Source organism: Mesitornis unicolor, unplaced genomic scaffold, assembly GCF_000695765.1.
Source record: "Mesitornis unicolor isolate BGI_N332 unplaced genomic scaffold, ASM69576v1 scaffold10625, whole genome shotgun sequence".
Lineage (NCBI taxonomy): Eukaryota > Metazoa > Chordata > Aves > Mesitornithiformes > Mesitornithidae > Mesitornis > Mesitornis unicolor.
This window is the reverse complement of record NW_010184811.1, coordinates 21595-45817: the sequence shown is the minus strand read 5'-3', so window position 1 is coordinate 45817 and position 24223 is coordinate 21595. Positions and strand designations below refer to the sequence as shown.

Here is a 24223-nt window from a genome sequence, read left to right as displayed (position 1 = left end):
ACAAAATATACAATGTTTTCCACCATTGCAGGAGTTTAGGTGTGTGAAAACATGAGATACATCAGCTTCCTTCTGCCTTCTTTTTTAGTTACAAAGTATTTGTTTTGGTTTTGCCTTTCACACTTGGGTGAGAGGAATCACATTTGTCAAATGGTCATCATCCCACATGGTCCTGACACTATTTTTGGGTAAATTTAATATTTTCTGAGATCTTCCAGCTCTGCTTGCAACATAACTTTATCTCAAAGCCACCATTTGTTTCATGCCATAGGATCTTGTTAGGTAACCATTTTAGATCCCATGCCATACTTCTAGATGGACAGTTAGATCAGATGTTTCCTAAATAGGAGAAATGCACCTACTCAGCAGCTACTGGATCTGAAGAAACCTCAGGCATTAGGACAGATTAACAGAGTAACATACATCTCTTTATGGCCGACAAGTGGATGAGGCAGAGAAGATGACTGTGCAAAGATGCAGCAAAGATCTCAATGGGATGAAAATGGGATAGTGACCATTTTTATGAGAAGCAAAGCCACGATTATGCAGCAATTCCCAACACATGACACTGAATACTTATCCTACAAAACCATGTGATCCACATGCTATACACTTTAGGAAAATACTTTCCTTTTCTCCCAAACTTAAGACATTCTCATCTCAGATTAAATCAAAGTCAGCAGAAGAAATCACCATATTGGAAGAGACTGTCAAGTCCCCTCCCATCAAAATAGATGTATTTTCACAACTCACATAAGAAAGTAATCTCCACCCTCACTCCATCCCACTATTTTTCTGTGCGCACACTGCATGTTCTCTTAGGAGGAAGGAAAGAAAAACTGTCACAGAAATCTCAATGTCTGGACTAATGTGGAACATGGTACTGCCAAGGTGAGCTGGAAAGGGTTTCCATGCACCTCTCCCAGAGCTCTTGCACATGAAGCAGGGGAAGAGTGATGTTTCCCAGCTCAAACTGCTTGCATACCTTCCCTGGCACAGATAATTTATCTGTAATGCAAATAAAATACATGCACAGACCAAATATTTTGCCTTTGGAAGGACTGTATTTTCCCAAATATGTGCTTAAAAATAAGTAAAGGGACACACCCTTACTAACTTGGCCCCATGCAGTCTCATCAGTACTGCACTATGGTAGAATACAACTGCACTTGGTCTCCTTTTCAGGAACCAAGCATAAACATTTCCAGCTAATGTTCTTAAAGATAAGTTTGTTTGCCAAGTAGTGCTGCTTTTAAACTGAGTAACAGTTGTGAGAAACCATTTTGTTTACATGGGGAAACTAGAGAATAGACTTTCCAATCACTAGTCACATAACAGCCACACACTGGTTAGCCATGGTGTTTGTTGCAGGCAGAAGGAGAAATTTATCTGGAAGCCATCATTACAATATTTTATTCACCTGGGCTGCACACTGCCATGTATTTTGCAGAAATCTCATGAAAATAAGAGAAATATACATTTTAAGGAGCCCTTTTTTTAAAAAAAAGAAGGAATGCTAATGCATGCCAGCAACATCATTAAAAGTGACACTTAAAAGGATTGTGAGTACAACTACTGCAACATGCTTTATCTGGAAATGTTAAAGCAAAACACATGCTGCAGTCAGAGGGAATTTTGTCTGGAGGAAGACCATGAAGGAAAACCGAGCTGAGATTTCACGGTTTAACTCAGCAGGCAGTTCTGAGCAGGCAAGCCGTAGGTACACCAGCGACAACAAAACCTTATAGTGATATAAGGATGTTTCTCAGCAGAATAGTGCCTGTGAGTGACAAGAGACACTGAGTTGACTGCTGAGTTTGCTGCTACTAATGCAGAAAGATAACGTATCTCCCTCTGCATCACATCAGAACCTGCTTTTCATTCAGGGGTCTGCTTTAGTTACAGCCCCCCACTATTATCTGTATGACTGTGGGCATGTGTCACTGGACATGTGAACAAGAATACCAGCTGACCTAGTAAAAACAAAACAAAGAAACATTGAGATATTGTTCAAGTCGCTGTACCTGGAGATGCAAGAAATACACAGTCTTGAGTGCTTCCTTAGCAACTTCCCAGGTGTCCAAGATCCACACCAGCATGTACAGCCTCTCAGATTTAAAATAAATAATCACCTTCTTTGCTCTGATCTGAGGACCCTAGGCTGAGGAGAGCAAGAACAGTGCTGATAACAGACTTCTTCAAGATATTTGACTTGGCACTGTCATTTTAAATCAGAAACTGTAACATAACTGACAGTCACACATTTAGAGAATTAAAAGCCATGCAGGACACAGATCATAAAATATCAGTAGGAGACACTGCTCACACTGCTGTGTTTCTGCTGGAGAGCCTTAAGCTCAGTTTTTGCCCTTCTGTTACTTAACATTTTTTCTCAATTGCCTGGAAGAAGATAATAATGGATTATTTGAGGGTTATAAAGGTGACAGGTGATTAATAATGGGATATGTAACTGACTGAATGCAATTAGGATGGCTTGGCCTGCTGACTGTGTGTGAATGTCCTCTCTGGGGTTCCCCTCAGCTAACTTTAGACATCTGCATCTGAGGAAGCCACACAGATTCCTTTTATAGGCAATGGAGAGAAATAGGCATCTGACCTACTTCAGACATCTAGAAGTGCCTGTTTTTCACAAGTGGTTGTAGAAGAAATCTAGAGATGCTGTGGATCTCTCACAGTTAGGTAAGTTGAACCCATCCTAAGTGTTTTAATACAGCCCAATGCAAACTGATTTCCATTCCTATCTAGGATGCAAGAAGACAGGCCATATTTAAAATAAAGGCAGTGCCTTGGAAAGAACTCAGTCAGAAAAGAAGCTGGTTGTCCTGGAGTACAATCAGTGGAAGATGAGCTTCTGTATACTGCTGTGACAATCCTTAGACGAGCAGAGAGTCAAATGTCCAACAGGAGTGGGATAAATATGTCTAGTTCCTATCTGGCACTGTGCAATCACAGCAGCAGTGCTGGGTCCAGCTCACAATTTATTGAAGAAATTGATCATCTGGAAAGAGTTCAGAGAACAGGGCTTTGAATACTTAGGGGACAGGTAAACTTGTGAAGCCTCACAGGCTAAGTAGCTTATAAAGGAGAGGTGTGTGGGATGACTCAATGACAGCCTATAATTTTGTACTTAGTGAACACAGCTAAGCGTAGGCAAATGGAGAATGGGATCTGATGGCTGGACGCCAAAGTTGCAGATATTAAGTCTAGAAATGATTTACAAATAATTTACGGTGAAAACAATTAACCATTGGGACAATTTATGATTAAAGTAATTGGCTTTCAACCACTAACAATTTTTATATCAAAGCTGAATATTTAAAATTGCCTAGTTCAAATAATATGTCATTTAAATGTGTCTTGAAGGGTTATGTTGTACTGGTTATGAATGTTGGACTGGATAACCACAGTGGTCTCTCTTGGTTTCATAATTTATAAAGCAAAGAAAAATCTTAGGTTAAATCTGCAAAGCCCAATGACATAAAATACAGAGATATCCAAGAAAGCACAAATATCTGCACTGAGCAGTAGTTTGTGAAGAGCACTGTGACCAGATTAGCAGTGTAGATTCTGATACCCAAGCTCATTCATTCAGTACAACACTGTAGTTCCACTGAAGTGCTGGAAATACAGCAGGATCTTGCCCTAACTCATGCACTAACCTCTGTTTAAAATAAGTGCAATATTTTGGATACTGGAGACATAAAGGAAGAAAAAGCTTTATACATAATACAGACATGGACAACAATATAGAAAAAGATTGTTCCATCACCGGAGCATTTTGCAAATTTGTTTCTGGCATTTTCTTCAAGCTGTCCCACCTCCATCACAATAAATCTACCATCCACCCCTACCTTCTGAAAGACTCCTCACAATACTGCTATTTCCCCCATGCCCTTATGGCCCATCATAACAAAATGTTGTGTTTTTTCTCTGGTCTCTTGTCTATCTCTGGTTTGCCAGCCACCTGAACCCAGAGGCAGAGTGGGCTGAGGTGTACTCTATAGCTCGGGGCTGCTGCCACTTGGCTTCTGCTTGGCTCAAAGAGAGCCAGGTAGGAGAGCTAATTGGGTGATACTTATCTTAATAGACTTAATGGGCTTATACATCTCCCTTGAACCTGAAGGCACAACTTATTTTCACACAGCTATACTCTGCTACTCTCCCAAATAACCCAGTCTCCCATGGTGTAGCTGCAGGACATGATGGTGGGTGCTCCATGTTAGCCAGGGAATTGTTAGGAGAGCATGAGATGACACGTGGGACACCATGATGCCAGGAGGCCATGCCAGCAATTTAGTAGAATACATGGCCACATGCCAGCAGTTGGGCCTGGGCTCTGGAATTGTTTAATTTACTAGTGCAGATGTACTGCTAGGGCTGCCCTCCTCCTCTTTTCATGATTTGCTTTAGAAATGTAATATCCTCTGTCAAATGGGACTGATCCTCACCAATGTGCTCAAAAGCTACTGGCAAGGAACTTCAGGCAGTCAGTATGATCAAAGAGCTTTAATGCCTTACAAAAATAAGCTAAAAAACCCCAAAGTTTATCTATCTTTTTCAATTAGACCATATACCACTTACTTGTTCCAGGAGAATTAACTGAAATATGGACTATGCTGCAAAAGCTACCTCTTCTCAGACATGTCCTATCTCTCCAACAAACGGGGAAATCAGAAGTCAATTTACTCTTCTCCTAATTGTGTCACAGCCAACATCATGATCAGAGGAAAATCATGCTGGGAGAAAGAACAAGACCAACAATAACAAACTGATATATTCCTCAAGGTTTAGGGTGCAAAAGGCTTCACAGTTAGTAGAATATGATCAGTTAAATCTATCTTGTAACAATAAACAATGAGTTGCAGTTGTATAAAATGAGTTTGTTTTAGAGTGGATGTTCAAAGGCGTATAATCTCCATTTGGTTTATGTTTTCAACATCTGTTTCTCATTCCTTACATTGTGGCTGTCATAAACTATGTGAAATATTTGATCCTGATATTTCAAAGAATCTGAGATTAGTGATAAGTATATCCCAGAAAATTCATGAATTTGTACCTCAAAGATAGGTTTCCCAAGAATATCTCAGCTATCTGGATCATCTGGGTGCTCAGTGGATATGTTTCCATTGGCAAAGAAAAACCACTGGTACCAGCAGCCTTCATGGCGTCCTCAGGGGAAGCAAAGGAAAGTAAGTGGTGAGGGAAAATTTGTCTTATTCAAGTCAGAGTTGAAGGAATTTGGCTGGGAAATTACTGCTTTCCTTGCCCATGGTATACAGGTTGGATGGACAAGTCTTCCTCAGTTCAGTACAGGAAAAACACTGAGAATGTCTCAAGGCAAAAATTGCTTTCTTACCAAAAGGTTGTATGGTCAGTGTTGCCTTTAGCAATGATATTCTGAGGCAGAAGGTTTAATTATTTAGGGCTGATCAGTATCTCATTGACTTCTGGAACTTAAAAGCAATAAAATTAAAGAGGGTTTTATAGGAATTAAAATTATATATTTTTGTTTTCTTTTTAAAAATAGCCTTGTATGCACCTAACTGTTTTGCCTAAAAGTTTCAGAACGATTTTTTAGACTGGTATATCAAATAAAATTATTATTAGTTGTCAGAATGTTGCAGAACTCACACTTTCAAGTTTTTGTGTTTCTTATCTTATTTCAGGCTGTGGAGCATTTACTTTTCTATCTTCTGCTGTTGCTGCCATAAGTGGACTTCTGATGGGTTATGAGTTGGGCCTTATCTCTGGAGCTGTTCTTCAGATAAGCAACATATTAGCACTCTCTTGCAAAGAGCAGGAAATCGTTGTAAGTTCCTTGCTTTTTGGGGCCTTATTTGCATCCCTCACTGGTGGATTCCTGATAGACCGATTTGGAAGGAGACTTGCAATTATTATTGCATCTTCTTTACTTGTTTTGGGGAGTCTGATTTTACTGCCCTATGAATCATATGGGATACTTATTTTAGGACGGATTGCCATAGGTATTTCCATATCGTTATCATCAATTGCAACATGTGTGTATATTGCTGAGATTGCCCCACAGCACAGAAGAGGCCTCCTCGTATCATTAAATGAACTCATGATTGTGATAGGCATTCTTTTTGCCTATGTTTCAAATTATGCTTTTGCCAGCGTATCTCACGGGTGGAAGTACATGTTTGGACTTGTGATTCCATTAGGTGCCTTGCAGGCTATTGCCATGTATTTCCTTCCACCAAGTCCTCGGTTTCTTGTCATGAAAAATAATGACGAAGCTGCAAGAAAAGTACTGGAGAGGCTGCGGGAAACATCAGATGCTACTAAAGAACTTACTGTGATCAAGTCTTCCCTGAAAGATGAACATCAGCATAGTTTCTTAGACCTGTTTCGTTCAAAAAACAACATGAGGGCCCGAATGTTGGTAGGACTGACTCTAGTCTTTTTTGTACAAATAACTGGGCAACCCAACATTTTATTTTACGCATCAACTGTTCTGAAGTCCGTCGGGTTCCAGAGCAACGAAGCTGCCAGTTTGGCTTCTACTGGAGTTGGAGTGGTCAAAGTGGTCAGCACAGTCCCAGCCACATTTTTTGTGGATCAAGTTGGAAGTAAAACTTTTCTGTGCATTGGCTCTTCTATTATGGCAGTAGCATTGGTCACTATGGGCTTAGTGAACCGTAACATACACATGAATTTCACCAACGTCTGTAAAAGCCAGTCTCCAGAGGACTTCTTTCTCCAGAGATCAGGAAACCTCACTAGTGTTACCAATGGGAGTCTCAAGGACCAATTTGTTAGCATGGCTTTACCAGAAAGACTGTCATTAGACTTGCAGAGAAGCCCAGCTATTGCTAGGACAGGAACACTGAACAGGACTACCCTGGCAGGAGTCAAAAGCCCAATAGGGTCTCACATGCAAAGTGGGGAGGTTCCCATTGTCCTGAAATGGCTCTCGCTGGCCAGCCTGCTTCTTTACGTTGCTGCATTTTCCATAGGTCTTGGACCAAGTAAGTATTTAAATTTTCTAGCTCTTTGTAATGATTTATTTACAAGTGGATTAAGTACTGGGTTGACATGGCAGCAGGCAGTTCTCAAGCTGGGCAAAGCAATGTTTCCTGCTAATATGTGCTGGTACTGACACAGACCATCCTGGTCAGCCTGGGGTGTACATTTTAGGAATAGGTCTTTCCCATTGAGGTCAATCTCCTTTCAATTCAGTGAAACTAACTGTTCTCCTTCCGTGAAGTTAAGAATTGGTGTGAACTTTGAACAGCAAAAATAGCCCATGGCTATCTTTCTTCTTCCCACACTATTGTGTTCTTACACTGGGAATGTTAAGATGAGGCCTTTGCTGCTGCTAATTTATAATCCCAAGATAATGGTGAGCTCTAGACCTCTGTGTGGTATGGCTCCATCAAATCCATGAAATGCCAACATGCCTGAGACCAGCTGAGGATCTGGCCTTTTGACTATATAACAATCTTCAGATACAGGAAAGAAATTCAAAGCATCTTAGTTCATTAGCAAACTATAGTATCATCACTGCTACCTGTGCTGAACAGCACAAGTGGAAGAACACAGAGGCATGCTGCTGTACAGCTGAGGTGCTGCTGCAGCTGTTGTGGCACTTGCAGGGCTCCTCCTATCTCCAGAGGAGAACACCTGCCATTCCCAGGCACCGGCAGTTAAATCTCTACCTTTTGTTTTGTTTGGTTTGTTTCAATGGCACTTGCATGTTATTTTTCTTTGAAGGTGTTGATTTTTTAAGCCATAATGCAAAAACCACACACATCAAGTCCATTATTTATTAACAGACTTTATGTGCTTTTGTGCCTTGGCTCAAACTTGCCTTGCAAACACACTGTACTCCTGCTGTACTATTATGACAAAAAGCTTGCCACAATAATACAACCCAACAGTTGCACTAACAGCAACTCCCCTGCAGTATTTGTTTATTTTAAACATTACTCACTGGGAAAGCAGCATGAGATAAGCATTCATTGCCAAGGCAGCGAGCTTGACTGTGTTATTGCAGCATTATTCCCTCCCTTGCAGACCACTGTGGGGCTGGGTTCTGCTTTTGGTGACATAGGTTCATAGCCAGGGGTGCAGCCCTGAGAAGAAAATGTTATTTGAGCTCTTACGTGGGTGTTTCAAACGCACATTTAATGACCCTCAAGGCAGGGGCACACATTCAGGCTTAGCCTCCTGTTGAAAGCTGCTTTCCTGTTGACCTGGCTGTAAGTGGGTTCCTGGTTGTTTGAGTTGGCCTGATGTGACATTAACGATAACGACCTCTACTTCCTTGAGGGCTACAGAGATTGAGATGTGTTTGCCAGGCTAATCTGAGAAGTCTTGGAGGCCTGTGCTTGTTTTATGACCTCTTTCTTGACTAAGAGCGCAAATGCTCTCAAACAGCAAAATGAGAAAGAACAGATGTGGTCACAGCTCCTGCATGTTGAAATCATGGGTGATAAAGCCACAGTGAGGCAATTTAAACTGGGAGATGCATTTGCGTAGCAAGTGAAGGCCAGGTCCAGGAGAGATACAGGTATTTCAAAATGCAGGTAAGTAGTTTGAAGGCACTTCCCTGCCTTTACAAATACAGTGTTCAGTTAAAGTTTATAACGTATAGAAAATGCCAGGGTCAGAGAATCAAGCAATTGTTTGAATCTGCGAAGGATATATTGTGGTTAAACAGCCTGAGTTGGGAGGTGAGGTTATGATTTGTGTCTCACATGCAGCCTTCAACATCTGCTGCTTGGAGTCCAAATCCTTGACTGTATTTAAAAAAGCCTAACTTTTATTCTCAGTGTGTCTTTCTTAGTGTAAAGACGAAAAATGAGCCCCTCTGCTTGTATAAAGTCAACACTTTTAGCATGTTTATGTTACTCATTTCTAAATCCGGTCTGTGGTCTGGACCAGACTGTGACCATTGTCTGCTCTGCAATGAGAGGGAGGCATCAAGGCTGTGCTTGAGGGGCTGCTGCAGCCAGGCGATGCCCAGGGAGCCTGGGGGCAGAGCACTGTAACTCCTGCATCAGTGTATTTCCAATGCAAATCCTCATACTCTGCACCATATCTGCCCATCCTGCTGGCTACGGTGAAGTTGGTGCTGGTGATGTGTCTGTAACCTGCAGATCAAATCAGCATTTTTTGGACAAAGAGCAGAGAGGATCTGGCTCTTTTACCTCCACTTCATGAGGCCATTTTTGGAACAAATTTATCCACTTTATTTTGAGCCCATGCTGCATGATGTTCTGTGGGGAAAAAGGAGAGTCTATGTAGTGTCTTAGGAAAACAGCACACTCTTCACAGGGTAGATCACACAACCTGAGCTCTGTCATCTTTTTAAAATGACTTTGTCCTTTTTTTCCCTTCCTTTTTTGGGATTCTGGTCAAAGAGCTAGTTACAGTCCAGATTTGCACAGTAGACATTTATAAATTATGTATTTTTCCATGATTTCTCTTTTGTCTCCAAATTACATAAAGAAGATGGATTTTTTAATGGACTAAACATATGCTAAATATATTTATTGCCATTTATCAAAGCACCCAGGCGGCAGAATGATGAGCACTCAAAAAATAGACAGTGAGAGATAAAAGAATATTTTGCATTATAAAAGAATTCACAGACTAGCAAGTATCTACTTAGTCACTTTTTTTTTAATTCTAGGGTGCTCTGTATTTATATCATCAGCCCTTAGGCAAGATAAAAGGAGTATTTCTGCTGCTCTGTTTTGGATTAATTATGTTTGATGAACTGTGATTCAACTGCTTGTTCACACTCAATTTCACACAATTATGAGGATGTTTTGTAGGTGCAACAAATCAGTGTTGCATCACATTGCAGAACAACACATGCTATCTCTCCAGGGGTGTTTGCAGAGGCAGTTCAAGGCAGTTATTGGCTAAGGGGACTTACCTGACACCCGTCTTTGTCTTGAGTTACCTTCATCTGTGTATCAGAAAGGTCAAATGAGGATGAATCGTTCTCACCAGGGGAAGATGCCTGCAAAGCACATGAGCAACCTTTCTCTGGTTACTCACCCACATAAAGGGTGAGGAGTGAAAGAGAGGCTCTTCATTTTTCAGTGCATGTTTGCAAGGAGAGGCGTTTGAACCTGCTGTATGTGGAGGGGGGGGGACAGGAGAAATCTAAGCCTCGCAGAAATGCTGCTATGCTTTGCACAGGGAGCAGTGAGTGCAGGCTAATGAGATGAGTGCAGTGTGGAGATAGATCACCAATTTGTCACCCAAGCTAAAAGCTCAGTGTGTCAGATTGGGATATTATGCCCTCTCTTGCTATCTGCTAGTCTCAGCCATCAGGTGAGTATTTCTGATTGGAAAATTGGAAAAAATTGCATGCTCATCACTGTTCACAGCAGAATTTCCTTTTAACTCCTGAAGCGAGAACGTTACCCACACACTAGGGGATCAGCCGGTTGTGGGAGCACCTTGCCAGTGCCCAGGGCTGTGAAATCCAGACCTGTGGCATATGTGAAGCACCACTGAAGGCCATGTAGAAGGGGGAGGGCGGGCAATCTTTGCAGTCTATGTAGGACCACCGCACTAGAGCCAGAGCCAGCAGGGCACAGGGCCCATGAAATGAGTGGTGGTTCTGGGGACAGCAGTTCTCCCCAGGGTGTCTCCCTGATGGAGACTCACAGCCACCTAGGGCTGAAGCTCCTCATGCATTTGAGGACCCTAACACCTCCCTGCTCTCTGTGTGTGGGTGCAGAAGCACATACAACTGTCTTGCTGAAGTTAGCAGGCAGATTTAAGACTGTTGGGGCAGGAACAAGAGAGGGATGGACAAATTCCCACATATGTCCACACAGGTTAACAAATCAGTCAGTACAGTTGCTTTCTTCACCAAGAAACCGGGTCTCACAGCCCAGTCGCAGAAGGAAAAAAGCTTCCTGCTTGAGTTACCTGTTTTTAAAGACTTTTTTTCTTCCTACAGGTCCATTCAATTCTAACCTTGATGCTTGGGCCCCAGGTTTGAACACCCATATGATCCTAGAGCAAGGAAAGGGTGGGAGATGATCCAACCCAAGCCACCTTTGGGTTACTGGTTTCACAGTGATTAAATTCCTCCTGTGTGAGGGACCTGGGATTGTGGCTTCGTGTACCCCAGCCTGGGTCCACTCCCAAGAAGGGGAAGTGACCATGGTCTTGAGCAAGCCCTGCTACATCATCTCGCTGCTGTGGAAGCTCTCTGTGGGGTTGCCAGCCTGTGAGGAATAAAACTTTCACAGTCAGTGAAAGCAAGCCCCTAGTGAAAGCAAATCTTAGGAGCATACTTTTACTCATTAAATACTAGTTTAGCATAAGAGATGTCCATTTCTAGTTTAAGTGTGGGCAGATTTCCCATATTGAGTATATCAGAGTTAAATTTACATGATCTTGAATGGACGTTTTAAAACTGAGTTAATTTATACCTAAAATGGAACAGATGTTTCAACATGTTTGGAAATTTAACTGATGTAGGAGCCAGATTTCTCAGATAATCAACAAGGGGAAATATTCTCCTCACCTAAGGGAGACTTTCAGACCTCTGCTCTCTGACCTCTCCTCTGGTGCAACCCTCCTTTCCTCACCAGCTATTGATGGACTTTAGCATGATCAGGAAGTTAAATTAGACTGAGTGATAGCATTCCACATATAACATGCTTTAACTTTTGGTCAGCCCCGAAGAGGTCAGGCAGTTGGACTAGATGATCATTGTAGGTCCATTCCAGCTGAACTATTCTAGTCTAGTCTAGTCTAGTCTAGTCTAGTCTATTCTTATTCCCATGTAAAAACCTACTTGTTTTGTCTACATTTTTTTGTGAGTTGTTGAAGTCATTTAAATGCAGTTTTAAGCTGGGGACAATGGAGAAAATGGAAGAAGGATCAGGCAAGAAGGATCAAGGGTGATGGAATAAAGCTCAAAGGTTCACAAGAACAGTGAAATCCAAGGTGAGGAAGGAAACAAGTCCCTCTTTCAATCCATCACTGTTCTTCTTATGTGATCTTATGTGGTCTGTGGCGGTCCGTCTCTATGTATTTTATAGGATTAAGCAAGCCAAAACCCACAGTTGGAACATTCCCCTAAAGCCCAGAGATTTATGCTGGGTACAGATTTAGTGGCCTTGACTTTGCTCCTGAGATTCTTAGATTAACTGGCTACTTGAATTAAAGCATGATACATTAGCATGATTAAATGCAGAAACTTTTCTATGTCTTTCACCTCAGCTACTAAATGCATCTGTAACATAACCCAGAACTTCTGGTTCTACATATGACACTGAACATCCCAGGAACGCGATCACAAGAGTTCGTATCTCTTGCCACCCTTGTGATCCAGGTCACATAGAACTGGGTTTTCTCTGTCCCAAAATGCTCTTGGACTTAATCTCAGCCACTAAATGCCCTACCAGAAACTGGAAAATCTTGTGGGAAAGAGAACTATCAGTGTGGAAATTCTGGCTCTCCATGGATTTAGCTGGTTGTTCCTATGTTTTGAAATATTGTAAGCTGTATGGCATTGCACTAGCTTGGGAAACACTGGTAAAAGATAGGAGTGTCTAGCATTCACATCAATATCTTTGATGTTGGAGCTATATTTCAGGCTTTTACAAAACGTGGTTATTGTATTAATTTATAGCAGACATGAATTTGATGTTAACAGGCATTCATGCTTAACATTGCCTTGCATGACATTTGTTTGCAATGTTTTATTTTTGAGCTTCTACATTTTGAAGAGCAGCTGTGGCCTGGCCTTAAATTTCACAGAAATGAGCGGCATCAATTTTATGCTGTTTTGTCGTTTACTCTGGAAAAAGAGATAGTAGTGGGGATTAAATCAAGTGCTCAAAAATAAGCAAGTGCTGAAAGGCTTTGTAGGATTATAAATAAACCTTGGAAATGTCTATGTTTCACTCAGGATCAGCACAGAAAGTCCTGTTTTAGTTAATTAAAAAATTATCTTGGGTCCTTTATTTTATGACAAGATTCCTAGCACTGTTCAGTTGTAATGAATCATCTTTTAATGTGTACATCCATGTGGTTTGAATATGGCACTCCTAGTATTTATCTAGTTCATTATTCCTGTGCTGTTCAAATGGTGCCTCATGTGGCCTTTATGTCACACTGTGTCTGTACTACCAAGCTGCAGTTAGAAAGAGAAGGCATGCCAAAAAGAAAAACAAAGCAAGGACTGTGAATTGCTTGCTTCTCCCTATTTTCTTGCTCCAGACAAGGTTTCTCTGAAGTGTCTTGTTAACACATTGGCTACCCCAGGAATCAGTTTGCCTTTTCACAGGCTGATTGGTAGCAGCGAAGTACAGGCCAATTTAAAATATTTTTGGGTAGCTGGATGCCGACTTCCAGAATTTCAAATTACAGGAAGTGGTGTCTAAAATATCAGCCAAATAGGTTAATCTTATCTAACTTGATAGAACCTACAGGTTTGGGAGTCATTTTTAGGTGCAAAAAAGGTCATAATAAGAAAAAAAATGCTTTTGCAGTAATGAAACATGGCAATGTCAGTGGCAGCTTCTCCTTAATTATTTAAGGACTCAATTTTGCAAAGAGCGGAATAGCCTTGTTCAGCCTCAAGACTGAACTTAAACTCTATACTGAGGTGCACACCTGAGACCTGGGACATCATTTTCACTGACATCTGTGCTCCTGTTCATAACTTTACTTTTAAGTATGTGACTGAGGGAAATCTTTGGCAGATCAAGCCAAGGGCTTTGCTTTCAGAAAGACAGAGCTCTTGGTACTGTGAAAAAGAAGGAGCCAATATTCCTGTGTCTCTGCACCAACAGTGGTTCAATCTGCTGTTGCTGAGTATAAATATTTGGCCCTTCAAGAACTACCTAGAAAAGGTAGGGGACTACCTGTGTTTTGGGATACTATGCTCTACTTAAACAGTGATTTGAGTCAATATTCTGATCTTGGTGCTCTGGATTACATAAATATCTCTCCACTAACAGCTGTATGTTAATAAACCTTTTGACACAAAGGCACTGCCTAAGAGGAATGGCTCCTGTGCTTAAAATTAGACATAATTTTAAAGTTCGACTCAGGTTAGTTAGCAGCTGCTGGCAAAAAAACGAAGCATTTTACCTTCAGACCCACTTTATAAGAAAACGTAGAGAATTAATATTGCTGTGATTCTATATAGTAATGAGGCCTAACAATCCCCTTTTGTTCACAGGGACATGTCTTTTGTAAAGTGATGCAATGTCAAGTGAGTCTAGCATGCCCTCTTGTACAAGCTTTCATATGATAATCAAGGCTGCCTATCATTAGCCAAATTCACCCTTCTTTCTTTGAAGGTCAAGTGTTGCATTTAAGCATTCAGTAAATAATAGTGGCCCTTGAGAATCACATCAAATACAATGAAAGATTTTTACATTAGTTTTCCTTGACCGTGTTCTTGCACAGAAGACCACTGTGACACTGAAATCTGTGAAAAAGTTTATAGAGCACACGTCAAGCTTCATAAAATCCAGTTTCCTTTGGGAGAGAAGGTTGGCAGGAATTTTTTAAAGGTAAGCTGATCTTGGGCCAGCTTTGTGCAAAAACTAGAACTGTCAGTAGGACTTCAAGTGCAACAGCAGTATTTTATTTAACTCAGATTATCAATCTAAAATATGTATTATAAAGTATGAGAAAATAATTATGCCAGAAGGGTAAAAATGTGCAATCACATATTTGCTTGGCATTGCTGAGGAAGGTGTAGACTGACAGCCAAAGTACAGAGAGGATGGCCTGATGGTAAGTCAGTGCATGGAGCCATGAGAGGACTGTTTTTCCCCATTGGCATCTGATTTTGTGGGTCGCCCTGAGCTCTGGGAGAAAAGCCAGGAAGATTTTCTCAAAAGGAAAGGTGACACAGGAGGGCACCCAGCTTCTGTTGCCTTTGGAAATCAACCCTAAGTGCAGAAAACTGTTAAGAATTAAGGAGAACTAAAAGACACTTTGTGGTGGGTGGACCTAGAGCCTTCACGCCTTCCTCTTTGCTGCCTCCCTCCAGCAGCAAACAAAGCAAAGAATAAGCAGCAGTGACCAGGGAGGGACTTAGAAAATGGATCACTGCAGGCTTCTCACTAAATAAATCACTGTTGTAAAAGGCTCCTTATCCTTTCAACTGGCAGTTTTCTAAAGTGTATGCACAAATCTGTTTTGTAAGAGTAAAGGCTTAAATTGCCACCAGTTGCTGTGTCTCAACAGCTCTTTTCTGTTGTGCGCCCCTCTAAGGACCAACATTGGCTCTTTGATACTGGAAGAACAGGTTCATTTACCCCAGCCATCAGGGCAATTTCTCCTCTGCATACTTTTTAGAAGTGAAATATGTGATAATCTGAACTAATTCATGCACAATTTCCTTGTGAATTAGAACCTCTGGCTTCTGACGTCATTTCTCTGCAAATGCCTCAGAGGATTATCCTGGATTCAATATTCTGAACAAATAAACACCTACAAACAGGAATACACATTTCAGATTTTAATTAAAAGGCCTTTTTTTGAATGACGGTATGTGATTTAATATAGTAAGCACATTCTCCCTTGAAAGCTTGTTTTCATTTTTTCTTTTCCTCTCTCTTTTTCTTTCTGCTTGCCCTGCAAGTTGTTCTGTCTTGATGGGACAGCGTAAGTGTCTATATAAAAAAGGGTGAGAGAGAGAGAGAGAGACAGTGGCTGTGAAATCCAGCTGCAAACAGAACTGTCATCTCATGCATCAGTTCAAATCAACTTCTATTAAGGGACCTCAAAAGAGGTGCAGATTATTACATGCCTGCCTAAAGTAAAGCTATGATGCATCCTATTGATGTATTTGCTACTGAGTACTTTAATACTTTTATTAAATAACTTTTAATACTGAGTATTTAAGAATATATTTAACAGCTTGCCTGAAACAGGAAAATCCATACCAGGCATTATATTTTTTTCAAGTTCATGGAGATGAATATTACAAGAGTGAAAAAAAAAAAAAAGCATGAAAATACAAGGTCTCAGCAGAGAGAAGGTTAGGGGAGGAAGGATGGCTAGGGAAAATCAGAAGTGAAGTACATCTCACTGCCCTACTTCTCAAGTGGCCCAGAAAACAGTGGAAGGAGGTAATGTGCCAGTTTCTTCCTCCTAAACCCTCCTGCTTCTCTAACAAACTGGAGGAGACATGAAGGGTGATTTCCATGGTCCACTGCAAGGTTCCTTAAAAAAGCACTTGTGAGTATTCAGCCTGTCTATTAGATAGTTACGCAAATAGTACAAACACTGGGCAACAATTTTTATGTACTCTGATACAGTCTCAGAGATAAAAGGATTAAATCTCACTTGTTCTTATGTATGTTACTTGAAGGAGTCAATCGAAAGGATTAACCATTAGAGACAGAAATGTAGTGCACCAGAAGAAAAGAAAAAGAACTTAAGATTTTCCACACCACATCTGCTCCTTCTGTCTTGTGAATGGTATCAGGTATCTTCCAACCAGTAGTCATAAAGCTGCTTAAAGAAAAGCTCCTTGGAAGCCGTAGAATGAGGTATATACATATTGCCTTAGAATGAAATATACATATATTGCCTCTGCCCACAGAGGTCAGGATGCAGCCAGAGACATGAGATTAGCCGAGGCTTCTCCTGACTCTCTTATCTCTCAGCAGTAGAGTAATTCTGCTCCTTTTAATGTCCGCACACAGGGTTTGATTTGGCCCTTGGCAGGTTGGCACTCTGCTAACAGCTAGAATGCACTCCAAAGCCATATAGCTGCTCATTTGCTCCATATTTGCCAGTTATTAATTTTGAGCAGCCACTTCAGTCTTGTATTATGAGGCAGAGCTAGGGAGATAAATGACTGTCATTAAGCAGACTCATTGATTTTTAACGCCAGTCACGATCATCTGCTTTGACCTTATGAGCAGAGTTTCAGTCCACTTCTCATGCATCATACCTTTTACTCACTTTGGAAAAGGACAAACTCTTTCTCACCCTCTCTTCTTCCCAGTCTAAGCATCCCTTACTTTTGCCAGACTCCCAGATATCCTTCACCAGAGTTGCTATGAAAGCCTTCGCAAGAGGTTGCATTGTGCGGGTGCTGGAAACAGCTCTAGGACAGTGCTGGAGTGTTACAGCAGCAGGTCCCCCCCACCCCAAATCCCAGCTCTGCCCAGAGTGCTCTGTGCCCATACAGGTACACACCTCATCACCACGCACACCATGACGTTTTGTGCCATCCTCTGTGATATGCCCTTTGAAATCAAGGCAAAACCATGTTGAAACTGGCCTTTTGTGAGAAGTAGTTTGTGTTAATATCCGGCAGAGCCAGAAACCTGGTAAATGAAAAACCTGTGGGTTTCATAAGCCTGGAAAAATATTTGGTGTTGGCAAAGCCAGTTGTTAGCTGTGTCCTTTGACTCCCTTCCTCTCATGGCAGCTTTGCAGTGGCTTTCTTGCATCTTTTCCCAATGTTGTTCATTTGTTACACATTCTTAGATGGTCTGCCTGCATTACTGGTGGGATAATCCCTTCCTTATCTTCCCTTGGACCTCTTGCTGTTAACAACCCAGTCCTCCCTTTCAAAGTCTTACATATTTCTGCCGACTTCCCTCCTAAGCTGTAAGTCCACTTAATCTCTTTCCAGATTTTATACCTCAGAAGCTTGAATTCTTTCAAGTATTGCAATGGCTGCTTTCTAAATCTCACCATAAAGAACTTGATCTCACACAATACAGGTATAGGAAAGGAAAAAATGCTAAGCAGCAAATGAATACCAAGGGAATCTAATATTTCATTAATGAAAGCTGCTCAGCAGCTTCCAATTTGCTTCTGTCTCCTGGCAGGAATAAGGGTCAAAACAAGGACATTTTTGAATCATTTACCTCACTTGAACGTTGACTGCCCTCAAGCTCCAGTATTTCTCAGTATTTTTTGTCTGTTAATTTTTTAAAAATTATTTTTTATTTACTGCACAGCTATAAAGTAAGGAAGTAAGGGAGAAATCATGTGAAGTTTTCAGCCATCTCTTTGCTTATGGCCCAAATACAAAGATCATTATGTTGGCCGTGTTGTCTCAAACAAAAGGGCCACTCAATCGATCAGTCACCCTGCCTCCAATAATAGCCATTAGCAGATGCTGAGGGAAAATACATAAGGAAAGAACCATGCAGCATGTACAGCTGTCCTACTGCCTATCTGCATTTTAGGGAACTTCAAGAAAATTGCTGAGGATTTATTTGTACTATTGTGAACAGTAGTTCTTGATAAATCTTTTTCCACACACACAGAGAAATAATGTTTTAACACCCAACATTTAATCATTTTAGCAGACTAATATTTTTCGCATCTGAAGCATCTTGTGAAATGAGTTCCATAGTTGAAATATGCGTTGTCTTCAGAAACACTTCCTCCCACCTCACCTAACTGCTCTCCCTGGTAACTTTACTTGTATTCTTTTGGTTTGTGTTGTTAAAAATGTAATGTAAACCTCTCCTCTGTTCATCTCCACTCAACTCTGTTTCCCTCTGCTGTATGTTAGCTAAGCTGAAAAGTCCTCATCTGTTTAATTGCTCTTTGCAGAGCCCATTATACATCTTTCTGCCTGGCTTGTCTAGTTCAACATGACAAATACAGAGACACAATGGGCATGCTCTGTAACACATTCAGTGCTCCCTTCCAAATCATTGCCAAGCCTCTGTTTGTATCCATGCCTCTGTCTCACGATAGCTGATGCTGCCCCTGAACGGCCCACGGAGGCTTCAGCACTTCATCCCTGAACAGTGCTGGCATCCTGGTGTGGGTGTGGTGGCTGGTTTTTTCCCTGTGTTTTATTTTGCATGTGTTGAAAAGGAGTTTTATGGGTATTGTTTTCAAAGTACTCAATACTTTGGGATCCCTTTGCAATTCTTTATGATCCTTCTCCATTTTTATTACCTCAAATAATTTCGTACCATCAGTAAGCTTTGCACGTGCATTCAACTCCCTTTCCTGAGAGATCTGGAAACACACTGAGCAGATCTAGTAATCTCCTTTCACTGTGAAAAGTTATCTATCTATACAAATATTTTCTCTTCTATCCCATGACACTTCATCAAAGCTCTTTGAAACTGAAAAGCACAGTGGCTCATTCGTTTGGATCCCCATGTTCCTTAATTCGGGGACACATGGCTTTCCTTAACAGAAAATAGACAACGCTTCCTCAAGACACTGTATATATCCTATATACATACAACAATACTGAATTTGAAATGCTATAACCAATATAACAGAGCATCTTTGCAACAGTCACACCTTGACCTACCTCTACTCAGTACTGAAGCAAGATTTATTTTTGTCTCATTAAATATCAGGCAAAGTGCTAAAAGAAAACCTCATCTATGGTATCTAACATGCAGTTCCAGCACTGTGCTCCACTATTCAATTTATTCAGCCTTAATGAGAGCAGCTGAAATCTGCCATTATTATTCTGTTTTCTGCCTTCACAACCCCTGTGACTTTGTTTAGACGTGAATGTCACCATCTTGGTCAAGGGGTTTTTTGTATACCTGAATCCTCTGCTCTTCCTATTCCAGCATTGAAAGTCAGGGCATTGAGTTTCTATTATATTTAATGAAACAGTTAAACTTTATGATTCAATGCAATGTTTTCTTCTGCATTTGCGGTGGGTGTTTTCTTCTTTAGCTCATACCATAATAAAAGACCATTCAACTGCACAATTTTTCCTAACTGCTGTTGACATACAACATACTGCAGGTCAGCAAAGGTGAGTTATTACTTGCAGCCACTGCATGAACAAATCCCCAGGTTGCTGGCTTTAGCACAGAGACTCGTGTTGAGCCCTCAGCCTCATCTCTTACCCACATCTGCCCTAGAAAGCACCATCTCTGCCCCCATCCATTCCACTAATGCCAGTCAAGGGTGGCTGAAGCAGACACTGAAAACTATCAAGTATGTCCAATATGGTTACCGCCCCAGCATCTTTTTGAAATAATGTTAGATTGCACAGCAGATAAAGAAGTGATGATGGGGTTATTTGGACCCTTTTTTCAAGGATGGGCTGATTTTCCCTGCTTAGGCTGGTGAAAGTGCACATAGTTGACTTTGGGAACACGCAGGTTAAATTTCTGCAGCACTGTGTGTACACAACACACAAGGAAGCAGCAGTCATGACAGAGTCTGAATCTAGTTACTGGCTCCCCAAGAGAAAGCCACATCCCCGTCATACCTACAGCAGCTGCTGCTTTTTGGCGAAAGTACAAATAGTAAAAACAACCCCAGAGAGGTGCTAAAAGCAAAGAATCGATCGTTGTCGCTGCCTCAGCTTGGGGAAAGGGATAAACAGATTGTAATAAGTGTCAGATTTCTACAACTGCTTTTTCTCCGTGGGGAACAAACCTATCCGCTCCTCACCCCTTAACCAGAGGTCAGAGCCATGCCAAAGGAAGTAGATACCATTAGCAGACATGAAGAACAGATCTGGTATGTCGGTGAGATCTGTCTGAACTCAGTAACTGGTTGGAATAAGAGCAGCTAAGCACTATTGCGGCTAATGCAGATGCTCAAGTATTTTGGCTTCTTAACAGGAAAACAATACGTTTCAAACTTCCAGACAAATTGTAGTTAGCCTGAAAGGACCTGTGTGTTCTTGGAAAAATGCACTGTATTGGAACAGCCGCAGTGCCATGCTTTTCAGCTGTGGTGTGAGCTGTCCCTTGGTGTACATAACATTGCTGAGGCTCATTGAGCTCAGGGCTTACCCAGCCTGGGGGCTGCCAGGTCAGTGCCCAGACCTTGATCCTCCTCACTGGATGCCTCTCTGAGCAGCCACTGCAAGCTGCTTGAACACAAGAAGATTCTAGAAGCAAATACAGACCAAAGTACCCCTAGAAGAAGTTTATTCCTGAAGGTTGGTTTATGCCCAGCAGAATGTGGGTGTGAATTCCTTCAAACTGTATTTGAACCCTGTCTAACATGACCATGAGTATCTTCTTAGGCACTCTTGGTGTATAACCATTTTCTTGCCAGCAGTGACTGCATTAAATTTTGCTGTGATCCAAGTCAGGGAAAAAAAAAAAAAGAAAAAGCCTCTCTACAGCTGCTGTTAGTTGTGGTGGCTGTGTGCTGTTAGTTGTGGTGGCTGTGTTATGACTGTGTGCCACTTGACTGTGTGTGACAGTGCTGGGCCATTACACAGTGTGGGTTTGATTCTCCAGAATAAAATCTGCCAGGTCACTCCCACTATGGGAGTGGCGCTCTTTATATTTTTCCTTAAAAAAGAAAAAAATAAAAGTCTTGGCCAGCTCCAGAAAGCATTATTGAATTCAAATCTGTGGTACAAAGAAATCTACAGTTTGCTTGAAGCTGCTCTGGTGACTCAAGGCTTGGGGTATTTTTTTTTTCCTCTTTCAGTTGGTCCTTTCTAGTCTCCTTCCACAGCACTTTTTTCTTTTATGCCTTTACTCGTACTGACACGCAGGAATCCTTCAAGCATCGTTCCAAAGTGACACACATGTGGATGCACAGGAGTCTGTTTTTAAAATGTAACTTTAAGACTGCCAAATGTAAGTGTTCAGAGGAAACTTTCATCTGCCATTTTGCAGAAACAACATTGCACAGGAGCAATTTATAATGGCCTTGTCCAAGGGTCTGAAGACATCGTCCACCCACATGTGCCTCTGCTGGTACATGTGCTGCTTGCTCACACACAACCACTCCACACAGCAACCTCTTGCTAATCCATCTTGCTTATGAACAAAAAGGGTGGGATGTGGGGGTGGTCTGGGGCAGGGTTGTTTTTTAGTAACCAGGAATGGTGCAGAAATGTGATGTCTGTCATTTTTTTTTTCTTAGTGGTAACACAGCCTGCTTTTTATGACTGAAACTGTTTTTGTGGGCCAGCAATACCAGCATTTAGATCACCTGTGTTGTGGTGTGATATGAAAGAGCCAAAAAGCAGGCCCTCTCTCTTCATTTATACCTCAGCAGTCTCATTTATATGGAGCGGACAGCTGAAATAGCAAACCTGCTTTGGTGTGGCAGGCGGATTTATAAGGTGGCATAAACACCTAGTGCTGCTCCAAGGCTGAAGGTTGCTTTGGTTTTCCGCCCCACTTCCATTAGCGTTACGTCACTTGAGAGTTACGTAGTCAGAGCTCCCTTCCATACACAGATGCGCTGTCAGAGCTCACTTCCCTCGTTACCTGCATGGTGGGACTGCCTGTTGTGGCACTGGTGGCTCACTTGCAGGGTGTCGGGCAGGGATGATGCCCCAAACTGATGCTGACTGGCCCCACACAGACCTAGTATCCCTGAAAATTACCTTATTCTTTCAGGTCACCTCACCTGAACTCATGGACTACCTGATTTTACAGTGAGGAAAGCCATCTTTTCAAAGACAACAAGTTTTTATTTGTCTTCTTCCATTTCAGTGTCCTGGTTGGTCCTGAGTGAAATTTTCCCAGGTGGGATTAGAGGACGGGCCATGGCTTTGACATCTAGCATGAACTGGGGTATCAATCTCCTCATCTCCTTGACATTTTTGACTGTGACAGGTAAGATTTTTCTGTGTCCTTCCAAGTTGATATTCTGCTCATGGGCAAAATTAATCTCTCCTCTACAAACAGAATTGCTAAACTTGCAGCCATGATGCCCCAGGAGCCAAATTCAGTTCCCTGTTCAGGTGCTGTTTGCTAGTGTTACTTCACCATTCTTACCACATCTAAGTTCATACTAGTAATTACAGCCTCACAGTTCTGGCTATCAGAGCACCTTGCACATCAATTACACAGGCTGTGAACCCCACCTTTTAAAAACACCATGTCCTTAGTAGGTTGAAAATACATAATATTTAGGATTTAGTCCTGTGCCTTCTGAAGTCGATGGAAGTTCTGCAGCTTTTCTGATAAAATGTTTTTAAACACAGTCCCATTGAAATAATTCCTTTCCACAGGAATGTCCTGGCTTTGAGAAAATTTCCTTTAGAAAAAGGTGTTTTTGTAAGGTAAAAATGTTTCATGTGTTAACATGAGAAAGTAGACTACCATACAGTAACTTATAATGTGATGATAAACAAGGAAAAGGTTAAATGCTGATGTTGAAATTCACTGGTTAGCAAATATTTTGTTCTAATTTTATTTCAGAAGAAATTTTGCAAATTTTAGTTTTCAGTTTATTCTGAGGAAAATATGTGCTGAAAATCAAAATATATAAGGGAACAGAAATTCCAGGTTTCCTTTAACTCTGCATTACTCTCCATCAGAAGCAGGCAGGCAGGCAAGCAACCCACAAAAAGTTGAGGTGGTTTTCATCCTGTTAGATGTATTTTGAGATGGCTATGTAAATGAGTGTGATCTGTGACTAAAATGGTGTTTTAGTTTCTTAGGGAAAAAAAAGAAAAAAGAGAAAAAAAATCACCTTGAGTACTACCTTGAATAAAACTAGGAAAAATATGCCAGGTCAAACTCATTGTATCCACACTAGCACATAAGGGTCCTCTTCAGAAGCAAATCATGTAGTTGTCCCCACTCACTGCACTTTTGATTTGTGTCAGAGAACTGCACTCCTGAACCACACAAGCTTTTGGACAAAAACAAACCAGAAAATGCACAGTGAATGCACTCTGGCTGCCAACACTCTCTCAGTGTTAGTGTTAACAGAGACACTCTCTCAGTGTCTCTGTTAATAGCAGACTAGAGCTATTCCTAAAGGAATGTCCCCAAAACCAGATAGTGCAGACCTCATGCCCTCAGCATCAGCTGTTCTACCTGAAGGTCCCCTCCTCTCATGCAGTATTGCTTCTTAATGCACAGCTGGCCATTATTCTGGTCTCAGATTCAATGCATGTAGAGCCACAGTAACTTTATTGGCTTAGCTGGGTCTAATCTGGATTTATGAAAGTGTAACTACAAGTAAATATGCATTCCTAGTCTATGGCAGAAAGGCAGAATTGGAAATCCAGTGAATGCAAATGAATGCCTGTGGAGGTCATGGTGGCCAGCAGCACCTGCACTTAGGTATCTGATGCAGAAGATACAGGATGGATTAACAGATTCAGCTGCCATTTTTAGCTCACAAAACAACCGACAAATGTCTCAACTGTCTGGCTTCATTTTAGCAAGGAGAAGGGCTATGGGGGCTGCAGCAGCCTGTTGGGCTTGTATAAGTTTTGCTTTCCAGGGGCTGCAGGGTGCATCCCTCAGCCTGAGGACCTACTTGCCCCGGGACTGTAAAC

The 24223-nt window shown here is 41.5% G+C and overlaps 1 protein-coding gene across 1 annotated transcript in view; it reads left to right on the top strand.

Annotated features, from left to right (window-relative positions):
- The window catches only part of SLC2A12 (solute carrier family 2 (facilitated glucose transporter), member 12), a 30141-nt gene that overhangs the window by 3709 nt on the left and 2209 nt on the right, over positions 1 to 24223 (top strand). Inside the window, exons 4-5 of the mRNA XM_010184607.1 lie at positions 5688 to 7010; positions 22422 to 22544. Coding sequence (XP_010182909.1) covers positions 5688 to 7010; positions 22422 to 22544 — 1446 coding nt within the window. The remainder of the gene's footprint in view (positions 1 to 5687; positions 7011 to 22421; positions 22545 to 24223) is intronic.